This window comes from Homarus americanus, unplaced genomic scaffold, assembly GCF_018991925.1.
Source record: "Homarus americanus isolate GMGI-L3 unplaced genomic scaffold, GMGI_Hamer_2.0 scaffold50924, whole genome shotgun sequence".
Classification (NCBI taxonomy): Eukaryota; Metazoa; Arthropoda; class Malacostraca; order Decapoda; family Nephropidae; genus Homarus; species Homarus americanus.
The window spans coordinates 3,795,554-3,817,073 of NW_024718094.1; the positions used below are offsets into that span (position 1 = coordinate 3,795,554).

The window sequence follows — 21,520 nt, forward strand, 5'->3', positions numbered from 1 at the left end:
CCCAACCACTACCCACCGACCGACCTTAACCACGGCCTACTTCCCACCAGTAGTGGCAACCACGTACTCTCCACCAAAGTTTCCAACCACTCCGAGGCCTACATTCCCCACTACTCTTCGTCCCTTCCCCACTACTCGGCGTCCCTTCCCCACTACTCGGCGTCCCTTCTCCACGACGTCATACTCCCAGGAGCGCGCCACGACGCCCATCTTCACCGTTACAGAGATCCCAGCTACCGCCAACTCGAGCACTGTGTTCCGCCTGACGACCACCAACCCCAGCATCGACGAGTTCCTCCCTAATGGCCCAGCTGAAAACTTTCTGCCGTCGTCATCGTACGAAAGTCTAAGAGAGCCTCGCCCATATAATATTTTCAACGAGGAGATCAGGTTGGTTCGGCCACTTGGATTGTAGTAGAAGGAGGAGGAGACAGTATTAGAGGTCAGGAGAGAGGAGGAAGCGATGCGGAAAGTAGGAAGGAGGAGGAGACAGTATTAGAGGTCAGGAGAGAGGAGGAAGCGATGAGGAAAGTAGGAAGGAGGAGGCGTTAAAGAAAGTAAGAAAGGAAGAAGCATTGTAAAGTAGGCAAGATTAGCAAACGCTAAAGAAAATAGAAAGGTGGAGGGTTTATAGAAATTAGGAAAGATGATGTAAGGTGTGCACAATAAACTAGCCCCCGTGCTTCGTAGAGGCGAATCTGAATTTGAATCAATTCAAGAAAGTAAAAAGGAAGATGGAAGCAGGGGAGAGGAAGAGACGTTATGGGAAGTAGGAAGAAGTATTACACAAAGTAGGATAGAGGAGGAAAGATTATAGATTTAAAAACGTAGAAGAAAGTTTTATGTTAATAAGAGATGAGGAAGTGCTAGAGAGAAAGTAGAAAAGATTTGGAAACGTTGCAAGATGCAGGAGAGAGAAAGCATTAGAGAAAGTATATCTCAACTTGGGAGAATTAATAAGTCAGTGATGAAAGGTAAGCAGCGGGCCACATACACCTGTTCACATCCTCATCTTGTAGTAGCAGTGTACAGAAGGTCTTCAGCGCCCTCAGTGATTCACAACACCTCTTAACAAGTCACTGTGAACACTAAAGTGAGTCGTCAGAGTTCGTTCATGCTGACACCATCACTTATCAAACGACTTCACTAAACACGACCCTCATTGTCCTGGTGCACACACACACACACACACACACACACACACACACACACTGTATTTATTTATTTATTTATTAGTATCTGAATTGTTTTACTATAACAAGGTTTCGATACATCAGGCCAGTAACATGTGTTTATAACAGTAACAGCGACGAGGCGGTGTTGGAAGGCATCTTCGGGGGGTTGTCTGATTCAGTCTTGGAAAAGCTCACCGGAACTGGCCCGGTGGGGGGTGCAGACCTCGACCGTGTTCCCGGCACCGACTCTAATGATGACGACCACGTCCTCTCTCCCTTCACTAAGAGGAAAGGCAACGCTACAGACGACGGTAACCAGGTAAGGCTGTGAATAACAATTCGGGAGAGAAGGGAACAAAAAATGTTGTTCAACTTATGATGTAATGCCATTCCCTTAACCGTTAAGGGAATGGTCAAAATACTGTTTGTAGATTACCATACTAATAAAAGATAATCATTATGTATACAGTGTCTGTAACTTAGGCTGTGGTTTTCAAAGTTACTGAATTAAACATTTTTGTATATATTATCAGAGCACATAATCACATTCAAGAAAGTTAACAAAAGTAACATATGTCTCCATAATTTCCATATTTTTCGCCAACAGAAAAAAATATATCCACAACTGAAACCTGCAAACTAAATACTTGATGCGAGAATATAATGTGTGTGTGTGTGTGTGCCGTACCGCGCGCTGTAATGACGAGCCTTAAACACCAAATCATACACTGTACAGTAAGCCAAAACAACCCAAAAATGAACTGTCAAGATTTTACCACCATAGCGAAAATGGAAGCCTGCGTGATTTTTCCAGAAATAATGAAAAATTTAAGGTGTGGGGAATTCGCCAATTTCAAGATATCAGTTATGAGTAAATGTATCTCTCGTCTCTCATGTGTGTGGCGCTGTTCCTCGTGGGTTACTGTTTGACGCCCATGTTCGTTGACCAGGCGCTAACTTAACACTAGTGACCAGTCAAGTAACTCTTAGCACAAAAGCACCGAAACATAATGCGAGGACTTGCACGTTGTATGATTGAATAGGACTGTTGAAGTTACTAGAGAAATAAGACAACAATGGCAAAGAATTGTTAGTTGTTTGAATAGGAGAAGTTAGCAACCGAATCAAAAGTGAGTTCTGATTGTACTTGTTAGAGAGATGACGATTCAGAGAATAAGAACTACCTAGTGAGTTTACCGGGAAGAAATTCCTTCGTTGATGCAATTCAGCGCACATATCGCCTGGGGATAATGAGATATGCAGTACAGTACTTGCCTTTACTTTTTCTTTTATCCTCTTCACCAAATGATCGGCTCGTTAGCCGCTTGGGCGATCGGTCACGTCTCTGTTACGCAATGTTGGTAAGTACTGGGCATGCACCGGCTCCTGAATGTACCTGAACCTGCCCCAGTGTTGGTCAATTCTGGTCTTCAACGGTGCCGTCACAACACTTTCTGGTAGATTGTTCCAAGAGTTCACAACTCTCATTCCGAAAAAGTTTGCCTTCACAGTTTTCTAGACTTGCGGCTTCTTCAATCTTGAGCTTTGACCCCTTGTGGGGCGAGCGTCCGCCAGCTCCAAGTAAGGACACTCGACTGAGTAGTGCCCCTTGAGATGCTTATACACCTCAATTAGGTCACCCCTTGCCCGTCTGTAGTATAAGCTAGGCAAGTTCAGGCGCTCCAATCTCTCAGGGTAGCTGAGGTGCCGAAGGGCAGGCACCAGTCTGGTGGCCCTCCTTTAAGCATTTTCAACCAACTGACAGTCCCTAGCATATCTCGGGGACCAGACGGGGTGATAGTACTCCAGATGGGGAAGCACTGCACTCCTGAAGATCGTTACGAGGGACGGTCCGTCTAGATATCTGAACGACCTTCTTATAAGACCTAATAATTTATTTGCCTGATTTACCTTCTTCTCGCAATGACCCGAGAACTTCAGCTCATTGTCAACATACACACCTAGGTCCTTCTCACATTCAGTCTCAAATAATGCAGTTTCTTCATCCCGTTGGGACATATGATACGCCTCCTTACCGTTGGTACGCCCCAGGTGCATCCTCTTACACTTCGTGACATTGAATTTCAGCAACAATTTCTTCGACTATTCTTGGAGCCCACAGAGGTCCTTCTGTAGCTCTTCACAGTCCACTTGGTTCTTGATTTCCCGAAATATAATAACTTGGCATCATCGGCAAACATTTGTATGGAGGAGTGCACAACGTCAGGCATGTCATTTATGAAACAAACAAACAACAGCGGGCCCAATACTCTGCCCTGTGGTACCCCGCTTGTGACAGGTACGGGTGATGATTTCGTGCCATTAATCACCACACACTGCTTGCGTTCATGTAGAAAGTCTTCTATCCACGCTAGGACATTTCCCAGAATTCCGTACCCTTCCAGTTTGATTTTCAGCCTTTTGTGGGGTACACTGTCGACAGCCTTGGCAAAATCTAGGTAAATATTGTCGATATTACCACCCCATTCCAGAATATGGGTCCAAATATCCAATACCTTGAGCAATTGTGTTAAGCATGAGCGCCCCGACATAAAACCGTGTTGGCATTCCTTTACAAGGTTGTTTCGTAGTAGATGTTCCATTGCGGCATCTCTGATAATACTCTCAAGTACTATACATATTATGCTGGTCAGGCTCACCGGTCTATAGTTGTTCTTGGAGTGACGATCACCCTTCTTGAAGATAGGACTCACATAAGCCACTTTCCATTCACTGGGAACCTTTTGTTCATCCAGGCATTTACAAAACAGGACCTTCAGGGGCTCGGCAAGCTCGTTGCTCAACTCTGTTAGCACTCTAGGATGCACCATGTGAGGGCCGGGACTCATATGGACCTTTAGCTTTGACAGTTTATTTCTAATACCCTCTTCTGTGAACACAATGTGGGTCAGTGCTGTGTCGAACCGTCTGTCCTCAAACGCAGGAAGGTTAATCGCATCCTCTATTGTGAACACCGAGGAAAAGAAACTGTTCAATGCCTCAGCTTTATCCTGGTCATTAAAAGTCTCTGTGGCACCTACAGTATAACACGACTTGGTCTCTGCTGGCAGTGTTGCCTTACCAGCTTGCTTGCCAATTTGTATTCACTTTAAGTTATTTACAACCTCTTCCGCTGGCACTGTTGACACTATGAACTAATTTAACTAAAGGCGCAGTACTACACTCCCTAGTTGGCCTTTATCACAGCCGTGACCACAACTCCGTAAAAAAAATAATTAAAGTTTTGTCATATGGCAATGATTTTGTGGTTGTCGGCCTCTTGACCTGGGCTGTACCTCCAACTCGGTGGAGATTGAGTTTTCAAAATTACAATAGCGTCTAGCATTAAAAATCCTACATAGATTTACACTTTCACATCACTTAGACGATCTTAATGTTCTCATGTAATTACCGTCCAATTTCTGCCGCTCAACAACGAAGGCCCGAGTGCCGAACACGCTTTGTTACAGAGACGCAACACTACCCGACCCGCGTGCCTACTGTACTGTTCTGCTAAAATACTCCTTAAAGCCCAAAACTCCTTAAACAATATTTTTTTCTTAGGAGACAGTATTACACCTACTCGTGGCACACAATATATCCCACCTTATTTAGTGTTTGTCAATATGTCAATCAAATTGCTGAAGAGAATAGCTCATGAAACGCCACATACACCGACGCCAGATTGAGGAGTTCCCCATCGAATGACGTGGTTTTCTTTGGTGAAGTAATCCCACTGTAACACACTCAATTTCAATTTCAATTGTTTATTCCTTGATAGAGGAAGCGGGATCCTAGTGCTGTCACTAGGTACCCCTGTACAATGACACCAGAAGCATCTGGCAAGTGTGACAAGTATATACAGTATAAATATTATAAAGGAAGGAAGGATATTCCTTTAACACATAATCAATGTTATTTACAAAATATCTGGCCAGTATGGGGAGGATCATCGTGTCTCCGTCAGGGGGTCGTGGAGTGGTGGTCCAGCAGGCGTCACGGAAGCGTTGTGTGTGGGGACATCTTAGGAGGTAGTGGATAAGGGTGCTGCTGTCGGGTCTTCTGCATAATGCACAAGAGCGTTGCTCAGGGGATGCGGGGATACCAATCTCTGTAACACACTCTACTATTAAATTGCACTAAATACCAACACGATATATGAATTCGTTCCAGTTAGTTATGTAGTATATATATATATATATATATATATATATATATATATATATATATATATATATATATATATATATATATATATATATATATATATATATATATTCAGTTCATTTAGTTCCGCTCCATGGATACAGGAAGAGAATGCAATTTTGATTTGTGCTTTAGCAGAGTAATGTTCCCTATCGTCTTCAGCGCCACACCATATATCATGTAAGAAAAGTCAATGATCAATCGAAATAAATGGATAAACTTTATTCAAAACAAATAAATGAACAGTAAGGAGAGGTTTTTGGTCTTTACACAGAACTTAATTACCCATAGGAGACAGTTGTTTATAAAAGATCCGAGACCTATATTATCCTTTATAGAAGTAAGCCCCTTTATAATATTTATACTGTATATACTTGTGACACTTGTCAGATGCTTCTGGTGTTATTGTACAGAGGTACCTAGTGACAGCACTAGGATAAACAATTGAAATTGAATTAAACTAAGTTTACGGTCAGTGTGTACAGTAGAGTTCTGAGACACCACACGAGGAGGCTAATCGTCATCATTCCATTGTAATTTTGGTGGATAGTAGATAAATGTATTGTGCCAATGCTATTAATATTTCAACATGTCATTTGTCTGTATCTACTGGTGTGTTTCTGACTAACGGAGGAGCTACTATATTCATCATGGACATATATACACTCAGACATATGTCCATGTTTCCTAGAGCTACTATGTTTGGGGGTTATATGGTCATAAGTCATGGTCAATAGGTACAGTACAACCCAGTGTAAGTTGACACCTCGTTCGGGTTTTTTTATTATTATTATTATTATTATTATTATTATTATTATTATTATTTGTATTATTATTATTATTACTATCATGGACTAGAAAGTGTTGTTGTTGCACTATATTGTATTTCATTAAATTGAAACATCCACAACAAAGAATATGAAAATATTTCATCATTTAAGGCGCTCCTGCTTGGCCACGTCACACTGCTAGGGTTGAACTTGTGACTCATTCAGTGACTCCCATGTTGGTGAGTCACCCTTACTCACCCACCTCTTGCACCACTGCTTATAAGTCCACTACTACCTTCCTGTAGATTTTAAGGCGTCGGTAATAGCCTGACGTATTATAATCATTTCAACATCAGTGGTGATAGTTTTATGGCGCTGATCAACACTGGTGATGGTTTGAGGCCGACACTGTGCTGTACTGTACACTCGTGGTCATAGTGCCTCTCAGCCAGACATCTTACGTGCTCATGGGAGGTTATCCTTGAGACACAGTTGGGAGAAGAATTGAATAAACTGCTCTGAGAGGATCTATATTAACTAGATGTTAACGTTTTACTGTTTGACTAGAATTTAATCAAATATTCAGTCATAAAATTAAAACAAAACAATATTAATTGCTTGTTTGACTATGCTATTACACATACACCAGGATTTTAAAGTAAATTTTAGAATTAATCTTTTAAAATAATTACACCACTTCTCAGAAAAATAGTAAAATACACAACAGAGGAAGATCACCTAAACATTGCGGTGCATTTTTTACAGTAGTTAATAATTCACAGACCACTGTCTTACCCCAGCACAGACGTGTAAACCATTAACAAAGTAAGACTTGTATCGACCTGTGCTCGAGGAAGGTGGTCTCTCTCTCTCTCTCTACTTACCCCTCTTAACTCTCTCTCTCTCTCTCTGTCTTTTCTTTCCTTATCCATTTATCAATATATATATTTTTTTTATTAATTTTCAAACACTCCTTTATGCAAGACCTTTCCGATGAGGTATGTATAACTTGTTACGTTAAGTACTTCAGGACGACACACACTTACTCATATACTGTACATACATTACAATTTAGCTTGGATGACGTGAAGATTAGGAACCCCAGCTTATTTCAGCTAATGATTAAATATCCAACCGCAACCTGAGAGGGGGACTAGGTTAGGGTAGAGTAGGTTAGATTGGGTTAGGTTAGGTTAGGTTAGGTTAGGTTGGGTTAGGTTAGGTTAGGTTTGGTTAGATTAGGTTAGGTTAGGTTATATTAGGTTAGGTTAGATTGGGTTGGGTTACGTTACATTGGGTTAGGTTAGCATTAGTGTGTTTAATCATCAAATGCAATAAGCTGGGGTGCCTAATTTTCACGTGATCCTTTAGCTTTATAGGAAAAGGACACCCAAGAAGAAATATAAGCATGGGAAGATAACGTACTGATAAGAACGTTCTTTGTCGATACATTGTTGTGTTTATCTTGTGTATCAATTAATTAATGATGAACCGCTGGGTCACAACTGATAAGACAGGTGATGGGTTTAATAACTGACAATAACAATAACTACTACTACTACTACTACTACTACTACTAATAAGAATAATAATATCAGTCTAAATAATATCTAGAAAGCAAAATTGAGAGCAATCCCTCCCACCTCTTGCTAAAGATGAATACACAGTAAGATAAATCCAAGACTTCTGTATATAACTGAGATATCATTGTCGGACTTTACATACAGTACAGTACAGTCAAGGTCAATATAGATTCAAGGTGACCTTGAGTACAGTCAACTATTAATGTCCGTTCGCCTCAATCCTTGCACCACGAACCCCGAAATTCAGACTCGTGAACCCTAATCAGTAGACATACAGTACAGTACATTATTTTGTCCATAAATTAGGTTACAGTTGGGATAGGTTAGGTGAAAGTTAGGATAGGTGGAAGTTAGGTTAGGTGAAAGTTGGGTTATATTAGGTTAAAGTTACGTTAGGTTGGGTTAGGTAAAAGTTTGAATAAGTTAGGTAAAAGTTAAGTTAAGTTAGGTTAAATTTAGGATAGGTTAGGCGAGTTAGATTAGGTTAGGTTAAAGTTAAGTTAGGTTAGTGTAGTGTGAAGGCACCGAGGACAGGAGGTAAATGTTAGGTAAAGGCAAACGTCGACAAACCTAAACAGTGAGGCACATTATTAGGGAGAGTTATAACCAGACCAGACCAGACCATGTAGTCGTGTTCACTGCCTTAACAAAGAGCACCACAAGTTACAGTGTTACACAACTATCGGTGCAGATGACGACACTATAAGTCACCTGAAATAATAGTTATGTTATTTGTCTTTGGTTACGTTTTTCTGGAGCCTACATTATCTTAACGTGATGATTTAAAGAAAAGGCTTATTTCAACTAAAGTTTAATCAAAATAACCGAACCTAACCTAGCCTTGTCCCTCCAAATAGTGTTAGGGTGGTTAATTTTTAGGTGAAATAAATTGGGGTGGATTCTTCAGGTGATTCAGAAAGGAAACCAACAACCAGAACAGGTGGAGACGAGATGGTAGCTTATACAACAACAGCCTCATAAGCACCAACACAAGGCTGTGGTGGCCGTGTGAGGAATTAATGGCGGGGTCGTGTTCCATGTCTGTCGAGTTAATAAGGGTGTCTTGACGCTGGATCAAGTTGAGATTAAATTCTACTCCGGTAAATACAAAAACAGGCGCGACTTTGGGTCATAAAACTAATTACGAAAACTTAAAAAAGAAATTTCAGAAGTTATTTCAGCACAGCGTCGTGAATGAAATCTCTGGAGCGCGAAGACGTGGCCGAGAATAAACAAGGTTGGTGGAGCTCCGGGTAGGCCCTGTACAGTAGTTACAGGTTGAAGTTACGCCTAAAAATATAGCTTCTTCACTTTGACATCACTCTACTGGTTAGCTTATTAATACCTTGTCTTTCTAGTTTTATGAAGCATGGAATGCGCCTCTCCTACACTTAGCTGGGAGTCGAGAAGGAAGGGTTTTATCTTGTTTTACCTGCTCTGTACGATTAGTCCTGAGAACGTATCAAAAACCCCATCTACTGTTTTCCTAACGCCTGTGATCGACTTGGAAGGGAGAATATGTCTTATACATTGAGCCTGCGTGACCAGTCATCTACAGTACAGTAGGATACAGTGTCCGCCTTATGGTTAGTTATGTTCAACTTGGTATCGGGAGACTATCCTGGGCTGTCAGTTTATTATGCTAATGGCTGCAACTTTGTGGAAACCGCCCAATATTAACTGATGGACTTGCACTAAAGATAGGAACAACGGTGAACAGGTGGAGTACGGTAGATGTGTTGGGTGTATTTTCTTTTGACCTTGACTGGGCACAGCTGACCAAGGTCATTAAAGTCACAGGCCATCTAGGGCAGTGTTTTTCAAACTTTTTTTACTGCGACCCACAGCCAGAACAACAATTTGAATTGCGACCCATTAAACCTAAGTGTATTGATATGAAATGAGTAAATCAAAGACAAACACTGTTCACAATTTTCCTCTATTTAGCATCGACAAAATTCATGTAAATTTCTCATGATTACGGGGGAAAAACTACGATTACGAGTTTTTCTGCGCAAAACGGATGACATGAGAGGTAAAGAAAGAATCAGGAATGCTCTCCTTGCAGTCGCTTCCTAGACTGTGGAGTGTACATTACAATAACCAAGCCTAAATTATGGTGCATTTATTTTTATTTTTTTATTTATTTTCGCGACCCATTTTAATTTTTTCTTATTCATTTTCGCGACCCATTTTTAATTTGCGACCCAATTTATTTATTTCGCGATCCACTGAAGGGTCGGGACCCATAGTTTGAAAACCCCTGATCTGGGGGGTGTGCAGCTGAGGCATCATTCCTCCCAAACACAGTCTTTTTCCTTCTGGTTTCAGTTTAATATGGAAGCAAGTAAACTATATTTGATCACCATTGGGTTCACTACAAGCATACAAGAACTCCTGTATTATGTAAGTTCTCATTGTCAGAACGAATATACAAATTACCGTTAATTAGTAGAACTAAAACTGTTACCGATCTAAGTACACCGTTTATTAACGTCAACGTAAGTAAGGTCAGGTAGGATTAAATGGAGTACATCACTATTGTACGATAAACAACCTCAGAAAAATTAGCTGAGTTACAATCAGGCGAGGGTGCCAATGAGGACTAGCGGGAGGACGAACGAGGGTAACAACATACTGTACATCTCCCTCCATATCACCGGAGGCTCATAAAGCTTCCTCCTCCTCACCTGGAGTTTCAAATGAGGGAACTTTACTTTTATCCAGGTGGTAAGATGGAGCCCCACCTGTGTTACTTCACCTGTTCACCTCTGTCACATACAAAGGACTTCTTGCTCATTTTATAGATAGAATATACGATTTTAACTCTGGCAATAGCCCCATGTTGTCGAAATTGACTTTGTGGTGATGTGAATACGTTTTATAATGATAGACTATAAGCGTAGGTCATCCAGCGAGTTACCTGTGGTGGTCTTCGCGTATCTGCTGCTGAAGCCAAGAAGAACGAGACGATTATTTTGAGAAACGACGCAAAAAAAATAAAAATAAATAAAGCGAAACAAAAACTTCAGGGAGGGTGAAAGCCAAACAAAGAAAATGATTTCGAAAAAAATCAATATTAAAAAAATATATATAATGATAAAGTTACAATATAATAAGTAATATCCCATAAGAAGATTAACAAGATACACAAATGCTTACGAGGAAACGTTACTCTACTGTACTGTACATTGGCAATAAACACCCGCTGAGGAATGCCATTGTTTCCCAGCACACATTTCACGGCGCTCTTATCACCATTGTGTGATAACCAATTTCTTCCACATTAAATCCTAAAACGTTCAAAGGTTTAGCACCGATTACATTAAGCTTACCTTGTGAATGATAAGAATATGACTTAAGTAGCCATAATCTAGAACACATTGTTTGGAGTGAATTTTATGTACAGTTGCGGACATGTACTGTCCGAGTATATGGTTGGTTTACATCTAAGAATGCTGATTTTCCTCACAAATTATGTTGGAACCACAAAAAATTAATACTATACCTAGAAAAATCTGAGAAAATATACTAAAATTCCAGTCTTCCTCAACTAATGATCCTCAGGTCCTTCCATGCCAGATCCAGCCGCAACTGTACATGCTAAAAGTGCTGAATTTTGGGTATTATTAAACTATTGAATTATTTTGTTGAGAATTTGTTAATATAGTTACTTAAATGTGAATAGAATATAAGTACTGTCTTCTAATTTGGTCCTTTTTTATGGGATTAGCCCACCAGGGCACAGGCCAATGACCCACATCAGGGCCTGGGGGCGAAAATATAATAATAATAATAATAATAATAATAATAATAATAATAATAATAATAATAATAATAATAATAATAATGATAAAAGTAATAATAATAATAATAATAATAATAATAATAATAATAATAATAATAATAATGATAAAAGTAATAATAATAATAATAACAACAACAACAACAACAACAACAACAACAACAACAACAACAATAATAATAATAATAATAATAATAATAATAATAATAATAATAATAATTAATAGCAAAGGCCCATAAATAAATACAACAATTTAAAAAAAAATAAGATAAATAGTGATAAATAGTATTGTCCAAGTAAGAGAAACAATTGAAGCCCTGCAATTGTAAGTAAATGAGGTAGAAAGTCAGATTAGCAACCTGGTTTATCAATTACTTGGCGCCACTACATGTAACACCATCTTGAAGCACGTTATTTACACCATCTTGAAGCAAGATATTTACACCATCTTGAGTCACGTTATTTACACCATATTGAAGCACAGTATTTACACCATCTTGAGTCACGTTATTTACACCATCTTGAAGCACGATATTTACACCATCTTGAGTCACGTTATTTACACCATCTTGAGTCACGTTATTTACACCATATTGAAGCACAGTATTTACACCATCTTGAGTCACGTTATTTACACCATCTTGAAGCACGATATTTACACCATCTTGAGTCACGTTATTTACACCATCTTGAAGGACGTTATTTACACCATCTTGAGTCACGTTATTTACACCATCTTGAAGGACGTTATTTACACCATCTTGAGTCACGTTATTTACACCATCTTGAAGGACGTTATTTACACCATCTTGAGTCACGTTATTTACACCATCTTGAAGCACGATATTTACACCATCTTGAGTTACGTTATTTACACCATCTTGAAGCACGATATTTACACCATCTTGAGTTACGTTATTTACACCATCTTGAAGGACGATATTTACACCATCTTGAGGCACGTTATTTACACCATCTTGAAGGACGATATTTACACCATCTTGAGTTACGTTATTTACACCATCTTGAAGGACGATATTTACACCATCTTAAGGCACGTTATTTACACCATCTTGAAGGACGGTATTTACACCATCTTGAGTTACGTTATTTACACCATCTTGAAGCACGATATTTACACCATCTTGAGTTACGTTATTTACACCATCTTGAAGGACGTTATTTACACCATCTTGAAGGACGTTATTTACACTATATTGAAGGACGGTATTTACACCATCTTGAGTCACGTTATTTACACCATCTTATAAGACGGTATTAACACCATCTTGAAGGACGGTATTAACACCATCTTGAATGACGTTATTTACACTATATTGAAGGACGTTATTTACACCATTTTGAAGGACGGTATTAACACCATCTTGAAGGACGTTATTTACACCATCTTGAAGGACGTTATTTACACTATATTGAAGGACGTTATTTACACCATCTTGAAGGACGGTATTTACACCATCTTGAAGGACGTTATTTACACTTTATTGAAGGACGGTATTTACACCATCTTGAAGGACGTTATTTACACCATCTTGAAGCACGTTAGTTACACCATCTTGAGTCACGTTATTTACACCATCTTGAAGGACGTTATTTACACCATCTTGAAGTCCATTGACTGTTAGACTCCTCAGCATGTAAATCCCAACCTTATCTTCCCACAGGAACTTCCTCCACTGAACTCAGCAACGCATCGACCTCACTTGACCCTCCCGCCGCCCTCCTCCCTGTTGCAGGACTCCCAGGTAGACACACTGGGTGAGAGGAAGCCCCCTGTGCCTCAGCTGGTGGGAGGAGACGGTCTTCCACTCCCACTCTCGCCACAAGGGCTCCGAGAACCTCAGGGATTAACAGGACCAACAAGTTTTACAGGTAGATTTTTCATATCATTAACCTAACCTAACCCAACCTAACCTTGTCTCCTCAAATAGTGTTAGGATGGTTAATGTTTCTGTGAAATAAGCTGGGGTGGTGATTCTTCAGGTGATCCTTAAATCTAGAAACAATACAGCAAAACAAATACAGTAATGTCTTATGTTTTGACCATACAGGTGGGGCCTTGAATGAGACTTAAATGTGAATGAATCTTTAAAAAGAAAATCAAATGTACAAGAAGAAAACATCATATTCCAAGGACAGTAAAACTAATATTTATTAAAGTTTATTTACAATAAACTCGAGTTTTACATACGGGAAGCCCTGTATACACGTCACTACAATTTACCATACTAAAAATAATAAGATGACCTCATGTTGAAATAGATTTATTTTTATGTTGCACTTACGTCAGTTTATACTCCAGGCAAATAAATACTTAATAGCTTGACATATTTCCATTTCTTTAAAAGGCAGATAATCACATATAAAGTGGATTATCACCTGGGGTAGAGTACTCAGCTGTTAAGGCTGACTGACATAGATGACTAGTTTATCAAGGGCTGCCACACCCTCACCTTGACGTGGCTAGTGACCTTTTCTCGGCTTATTTAAAGTAAGGTATCTCTTGTGAAGCAGATCTTGGCACACACACACACACACACACACACACACACACACACACACACACACACACACACACACACACACACAACACACACACACACACACACACACACACACACACACACACAGCAAACCAACCTTACCTGTTCTTTCATGACCACGACTCACTAACACTGACCTACTTGCCTGTGTTACGAGTTTACCTCACCTTACCTTACTGTGTTGCCCTAAACTCTTGACACCTCTCCCTGTACATGTCTTCTCTCCCTGTATATGTCTTCTCTCCCTGTACATGTCTTCTCTCCCTGTACATGTCTTCTCTCCCTGTATATGTCTTCTCTCCCTGTATATGTCTTCTTTCCCTGTACATGTCTTCTGTCCCTGTACATGTCTTCTTTCCCTGTACATGTCTTCTCTCCCAGTATATGTCTTCTTTCCCTGTACATGTCTTCTCTCCCTGAACATGTCTTCTCTCCCTGAACATGTCTTCTCTCCCAGTACATGTCTTCTCTCCCTGTATATGTCTTCTCTCCCTGTACATGTCTTCTCTCCCTGTACATGTCTTCTCTCCCTGTACATGTCTTCTCTCCCTGTACATGTCTTCTCTCCCTGTACATGTCTTCTCTCCCTATACATGTCTTCTCTCCCTGTACATGTCTTCTCTCCCTGTACATGTCTTCTCTCCCTGTATAGTACATGTCTTTTCTTCTATGTTTAACCTGATTACACTCACTCATTTGTTGTGACTTGTATCTGGCAGTGAACACGTCAGCCTTGGCACGAAAACTACGCTGTGTCGTGTCTCGAATTCGTAGTCATGCACCACCCTCCCTCGCGCCTTGGCAATAAAATGATAAGTTGTGCTCTTTGTCTCCGTCTTCAGGTTCGTCTCTTCATACAGGTAATTCCCCGAGTCAGGTGACAGCGGAGGACCTAGCCAAACTGCCTGCGTACTTGAGGGAGGCCCCGAGCTGCGCTACTAACCCCACCAACAGATCTTTTTGCATCATGCCGGTGGGTTACCCGAGGTAGGTGTACTTAGGATGCCTACACGGCTCCCACTGTATATAATTATATTTCCTTTGCCATTTTGTCTTATGATTTTAAAATTGTTTCATTAAATTAGTTAAACACAAACAATTGATGATTACAACCAATTTCTCCCTATTAGATTTCAAGATCCTCGGTGAAATCGCCATATAAGTTCACCTTATTTCAGCTTGAACACAGATACACAGTCTCAGGGAGGTAAACAGTGGTAAACAGTAAGTCAATTATTGCAGTCAGTATCGATATTGTCAGTGATAACCAACTTGTCATCCTTCAGTGAACTGGCCTCGTCCCTGGCCAGAAAGTACGAGGAGGAGCTCACAGAGATCCAGACCGTGTTGGCGCAGCTGCCTCATCCCCCACTTGATCTGTCCGCCGCCACCTCCCAACTTCCTACTGTCGACACCGGGTCAGTACTTGTTACCACTTGCACCATACTTCATCAGCTCTCTCTCTCTCTCTCTCTCTCTCTCTCTCTCTCTCTCTCTCTCTCTCTCTCTCTCTCTCGACACACACACAAGAGCCACTATAGGCTATAGCCACAGAGATTACGTCCAGATCTGTAGTTAATTTGTGTGTTCACTCAATGTTTCTTCTCATTTTGCACTGAAAGGTTCTGTCAATCAAGTGACCCAATCCCCTAATTTCATCACGTGTAACTTTTATCATCTCTTTTTGTTGTATATTTTCAGCCCTTAACTGCCATGTTCTTTCAATAAACTGTTTATTATTATTATTACTATTATTATTATTAGTAGTAGTAGTAGTAGTTGACTATGAGGCAACAGTCACTGAATGCCGCATAGATCTGCGGCTCAACTAACTCAACACAGCTAGGATAGCTACTTATGTATTACGATATTTAATTTTAAGGTAATAAAGTGGCGGCGAAGGTAAGGCTATTAGGGGAGGATGGAGGCCATGATAAAAAAAGTAGTAGTAGTAGTAGTTTATAGTTGAAACAGTTTAATTAGCCAGAAAAATACAGATACAGAATGGACAATAATGACAATATTGACATGGCTGAGATAAGTGTTGGTAAACATGATCATAATAGATTTCTTTCATTGCTGCAAGAGTGAGTGACTGGTGAGTGTGATACAGGATACCGCACTGTTTATTGACTTTACTGTGAATGACTTGTTTGTGGTTTCTCCAGTTTAGTTTCTCATCAACAATAACGCCAAGGAATTTAGTATTTTGTTCATGTTTGAGGACTGTATTACCAAGGTACAGGGGGTCCAGAAAAGGGGGTAAGTTTTGCCTTCTGTGAAAGATTGTGTAGTGGGTTTTTTCGAGGTTTAAGGTCAGTTTATTACATATTACCCAGGTCCTGACTTTAGTCAAACCAGTGTTCATAGTTCTCATCAAGGAATGGAGGTCTGAGTGACTGGCATAGAGATTACTATCGCCTGCAAATAAGTTGGATCTTACGAGTGTGCTGGAGTGGACTATATTGTTTTTGTACAACAAAAACAGTACTGGACCGAGATTGAAGCATTGAGGGACGCCATAAAAAATTGGTGAGGAGTCAGATTGATGATTATTATAGCGACATACTGCTTCCTGTTAGACAGATATGAGGTAAACCAAGGCAGGGAGGACTGATATGGGGTGGTAATTCTTGAAAATACCTTATTACCAGATTTTTTTATATACTGGGTAAACCTTAGCGATTTTCAGTTTGTGAGGAAAGATACCACTAGTGAAGGAGGAATTACACATATGTAAAGAGAACAGGTAGTTATTATTATTATTATTATTATTATTATTATTATTATTATTATTATTATTATTATTATTATTATTATTATTATTATTATTAAGTCTCTGGGTTGTCATACAGTGTGGAGTGTGAGAGCGTGCAGAAGACAGTAGAACTCAGCTGGTCACGAGATGTCCTGGGCAGTTGGTTCGTCATTATGCAGACGCCGCCTTTCACCCAGCCCGTCACCGTCACCACCTGCAGGTAGGAAGACGACAGGTGCTGCTGATGTTATTTATATTTTTGTTCGTGATCTCTCTTTCTCTATCTGTGTATTGCCATTAATGTCACCTAACCTTGTGTCCCCACAGCGGACGTGCTCGTGCCCAGGGTTGCCGGCCCTTACTGAAGCCACGTCCCCTTATCGCCCTCCAGCCCAGGGACCCTCAGCCTCGTCCCTTCCTGTTCGATTTCCCGCTGCCGGTGGCGTGTGTCTTCGCTGGCCCCCTACAGCGTGTAAGCCTTCCATAGTAGGCTTAGTATGCTCTTTAGGCCTAATCTGAGCCTAATTGCCCCGTAAGCCTGCTGTCCTCCCATCCTACCAACCAGTAGACCATACAAACCTAAACATAAATGCTTTACTGTCTTGCTCGACTACTGCACGTAGTTGGAATCTGATATATAGTGATGATTTGTTGTGATACAGTATACTGTAGCTGCACTGAATGATGATAATTGGCATGGTGGGGAGAGTGTGAGTGCGGAAATGAAACGAACTACCATTCCACCTCAGGCCTCCAGCTCCCCCGTGACTGTTGTTGTGACTGCAGGAGACCAGCCAGTAACGTCACCGCTCCCTGACTCTGACCTGGACCACCTCCCCTCCATCACGCCACTCACAGCACCCCGCCAGACAGACGACTCCATGACGTCACCAATGAGTGAGTCAGTGCCATGCTTACCCGTGACATCACCACTCAGTGATCCACTCCCGCCCTTCCCTTTGACGTCACCGTCAAGTCAGCCAATCCCCAGTGTCCCAGTGACGTCACAGGCTTTCCCACGCGCCCCGCTTCCACGGCGTCCGGACACGCTACCAGAGGTGCCGGCCGACGACTTCCGTTCTGATGCAGATATTGCTCACGATGAAGCAGAAGCCGAAGTCATACGAAAGTCGGGATGCACTGACCCCAGCCTGACTCATGTCCTCCTCGCACTCTCACTCTCAGTCATTTTTCTTGTCCAAAGATAATCGCTTGATCTTTAGTTTAATATATTATGTTCGAACTCAATTAATTTACTCTGCAACATACTCTTTATTTATTATTCATTTAGTAAGGATTTGAAACTATAAATCAAATATAAAAAGCAGATTCATTATGATTGAAATAGGTTCGGCAGATTTAACTTCATTCATCACAAGATCCATGATGTTAATGTTTCACAACCCTCCCTCCCTCCCTCTCTCCCTTACCAATCACAGTTGATTAACTGTCCACTTCTTGGAGAGAATGGCATCCTGACACTTTCAGAATTACTAGAAAAAAGTGACTGACACTTGGTTGTTTTACACAGTGGCAGTTCATGACACTGTATATATGTTTGGCACACGCGAAAGACCCCAACTAGGTAAGTCTAATGCCGAGTGAAATTTCTGGTCGTTGCAAAAGATTTAACCTTGGCCCGTTGCATACACCGTCAACCCATCCAGCAATCTCATCAATTCTCAAGTCTGGTGTGGACATAACTTTACATCCTAGGCTAACCATATGCCCACATAATGCCCCAAGCATGTTTCCCGCTCCCCTCACCAAATTATCGCAGGTCAGAAATTCTGCAGAACATCAGAATTATTCGTTGCGGGGATGGCACGAGCTGAATGTTAACAGTTGGCACCAATTGTGAATCCAGCGGGTGGCACTGAGCACTGTGCTCGCTGACTGTGCCACCACGCCGGGCGCCGACCTTGGAACGTGGACCATTTACGTAGCCACAGATACACTGCGGTGCGCCTCCATATTTCCCGCCTTGAAAACTCTTAACAAATAGAACAGCAATGCAGAACTTTGTTTTATTTAGATCACATTGTATTTAGATCTTTATTGGACTTAGGGCTGTAAATTGCACCATATATTTATTCACAGTAGATACGTTTACTGACTCTAGCTGTACTGTTGATGTACCCACCGTAACCTGAGCTCCTGTAGTTTGATGTAGATTATTACTCAGCTGCTTAGTTTTCATCACGTATACTTATGGTTACGTCTTATAACATAGCAAACTCTCAATCATGGTTTACGTGTGTGAGCTTGAAGGTAATTGGGCTTGTGTTAATACTCATACTATCCCAAGTATGATTTAAATCAAAACATATCTTTCTATGGCATTTCAAACATGGTTAACCCCACAAGACAAAGGACGTGTGTATGTGAGACGTCGAGTGAAGGAGGGAGGCTATGGTGTATTTATTAAAGTGTTCCTACTGTAGAGGTTACATGCTGAAGGTGGCTGGTGTTTACCTTGAGTTCAACCAGTTAGCCCATTCGTTCATATGTCAGTAAGTCCATCCATTCGTCCTTCAGCACTCTGTTGGTGGACTCTAGACTCGTCACGGTTGTCATGTACTGTATAGTGAAGGACACTAAGAGTTTCCTGAATTTTTCTTTTACCAACTCAGACGGAGAATAGATATAACTTTACATGTATACTTGTACACTTTATTCGTTCGCTGACCAAATACAAGACCATGAAGAAGAGTCTGCAAATGTACTGAATTTCTAGAATATCTAATTGATACCTATAAATGTAAGTATATAATTATAGTATTTGTGCACAATTGTATCTCATCTGATGAAATAAACTTATGAAAAATATTATCTAATATTTTTACCTTGTAAGTAATTCACTGATTTAATATAAATTTATCATGAAATTAAATGTTATCATAACTAATGGAACAAAACTGAAAGGTAAAGAAATTAGTATTCTGTATATTCCCGCGGTAAACATGTCATCTGCCCAACAACCCTTAGGTATGGTCTGTTTGGACTCAAAATCAGCATGTGGATGAATTTGATTTATTATTTTCGTAGAATTAAAAAAAAGAAAAGGCTGAAATGTTGCCACAAAAAATATTCTGAAAGGAAGAAAACGCGAGAAGGCTAAGAGATAGAGAGAAAAGTTGATCCTCACTGAGACTTTTGTACCACGAGGCGAAGAGAATAAAGAAGATCAAGGTGAGGACATCAAAGGCTCAGGACTTGTCTCAATATGTGATGTTAAAGTGTGTCATTTGGTGTCAATGACGACAAACTAGCAAAATAATTCTGAAAAGAAAAGTCAGACTTGGAAAGAAGACAATAGATATTTCTTAGAGAAGATCAGAGTATGTCGGAGGCAGGATAATAATGACAACAAATAGCTGATGAAAGGTTAAAATAGGTAAGTGACTCAGGTATGTATTGCTTCTCCGTTATACCAGTTCACACACATACAGTACACACACACACACACACACATAGCTCGCAGGTGAGAGAGTGAAACAGGCGGGAGACGGGCGCTTGAGCGGGTAGTGAGCCAACTAGGGTCAGAGAAGGAAGCGAGGCACTAAAGACGCGGCCTGGCATGGCATACCAACATGGCACTTTCTCCTGGGCACCAATCGTCACCTTCACCTACCTCCTGCAGCCCTGTAGGTTCATTGGAATTGTGGATGGAGGGGGAGAGAAGCTTCCTTTTGGTGAGGGTGGCCCTCACTTTCTGCCAGAATTACCTTGGTTTTGAATTAGTGGCGACAAATTACAACTCTCCAATTTGTGTCACTGATATTTTAAGGTAAATTGCCGTCACTATTAGATTAAGAGTATGTGGTATTGTGTTTATGAGAGCTTACTTTATGGATCTACCAGTTATGATAGATTACATACGGAAACATCCTCTTAATTTCAGTATCATATAAAATAAATAGCACATTATAATGAAGTTACTAAAAATAATTTAAATTAACCACACGTAACTAGTTTGTTTCCATGCGTTAATATGGTGTGACAGCAGGGACCACTGATATAAACAATGCAGTTCACTAAATAAAAATAATAGTGTCGCCATCAACCGTCTCTTGGACACAATACTGTACGTCAAGAGTGGTTTAAATACTAGAATTTCGTAAAAAAATGTCTAGGATTTAAGAATTTCAAAGCAATTAGAGTCGAAATAAAAGCTATTTCCCTCTAATAGTGGAACTAAAATGGATGTGCGGGGAGGAGAGAGTCGTGAATCTTTCAAACTCCCAAGCCTACCGTCCTGTCAGTCATACTCACACAAAGTAATATAATTTATTCAGATATGAAACCTCATTGATATTGACTTGGGTACAGGCATACATACAATCCCAGAAATATCAGTGCAAATGCACATTTAGGTACAGCGTGTAAGGTCAGTTTTCCCCCAAAATATCAACATAGATGTAGATACAAAGCAAAATGTTGAGTAATTCTCACGTGTTAACAGAAATCGAAATATGCCTAGCATTAACTTAATTTAGTCATATACATACGACAATATAATCATTCTGTTGCGTCATCGTCTTGAACATAAGTGCACACAAAGCTGAGTTGACATCTTCAGTTGGACAGCCAGGTGGCCCAAGGAGGGTAGGATGCGCCTGGGGGTATTTTGGATGACGGTAGAATGGGGGGATGTGA

At 40.5% G+C, this 21,520-nt stretch overlaps 1 protein-coding gene across 1 annotated transcript; it reads left to right on the plus strand.

The window, feature by feature from the left end:
- Positions 1-646: 646 nt before the first annotated feature.
- Positions 647-18,069, plus strand: LOC121859180 (proline and serine-rich protein 1-like). Its single transcript, XM_042355929.1, has 7 exons — positions 647-651; positions 1,278-1,494; positions 13,225-13,432; positions 14,946-15,090; positions 15,390-15,521; positions 17,189-17,333; positions 17,524-18,069. The coding sequence occupies exons 1-7, from the start codon at positions 647-649 to the stop codon at positions 18,067-18,069; spliced, it is 1,398 nt and encodes a 465-aa protein (XP_042211863.1).
- The last annotated feature ends 3,451 nt before the right edge of the window (positions 18,070-21,520 follow it).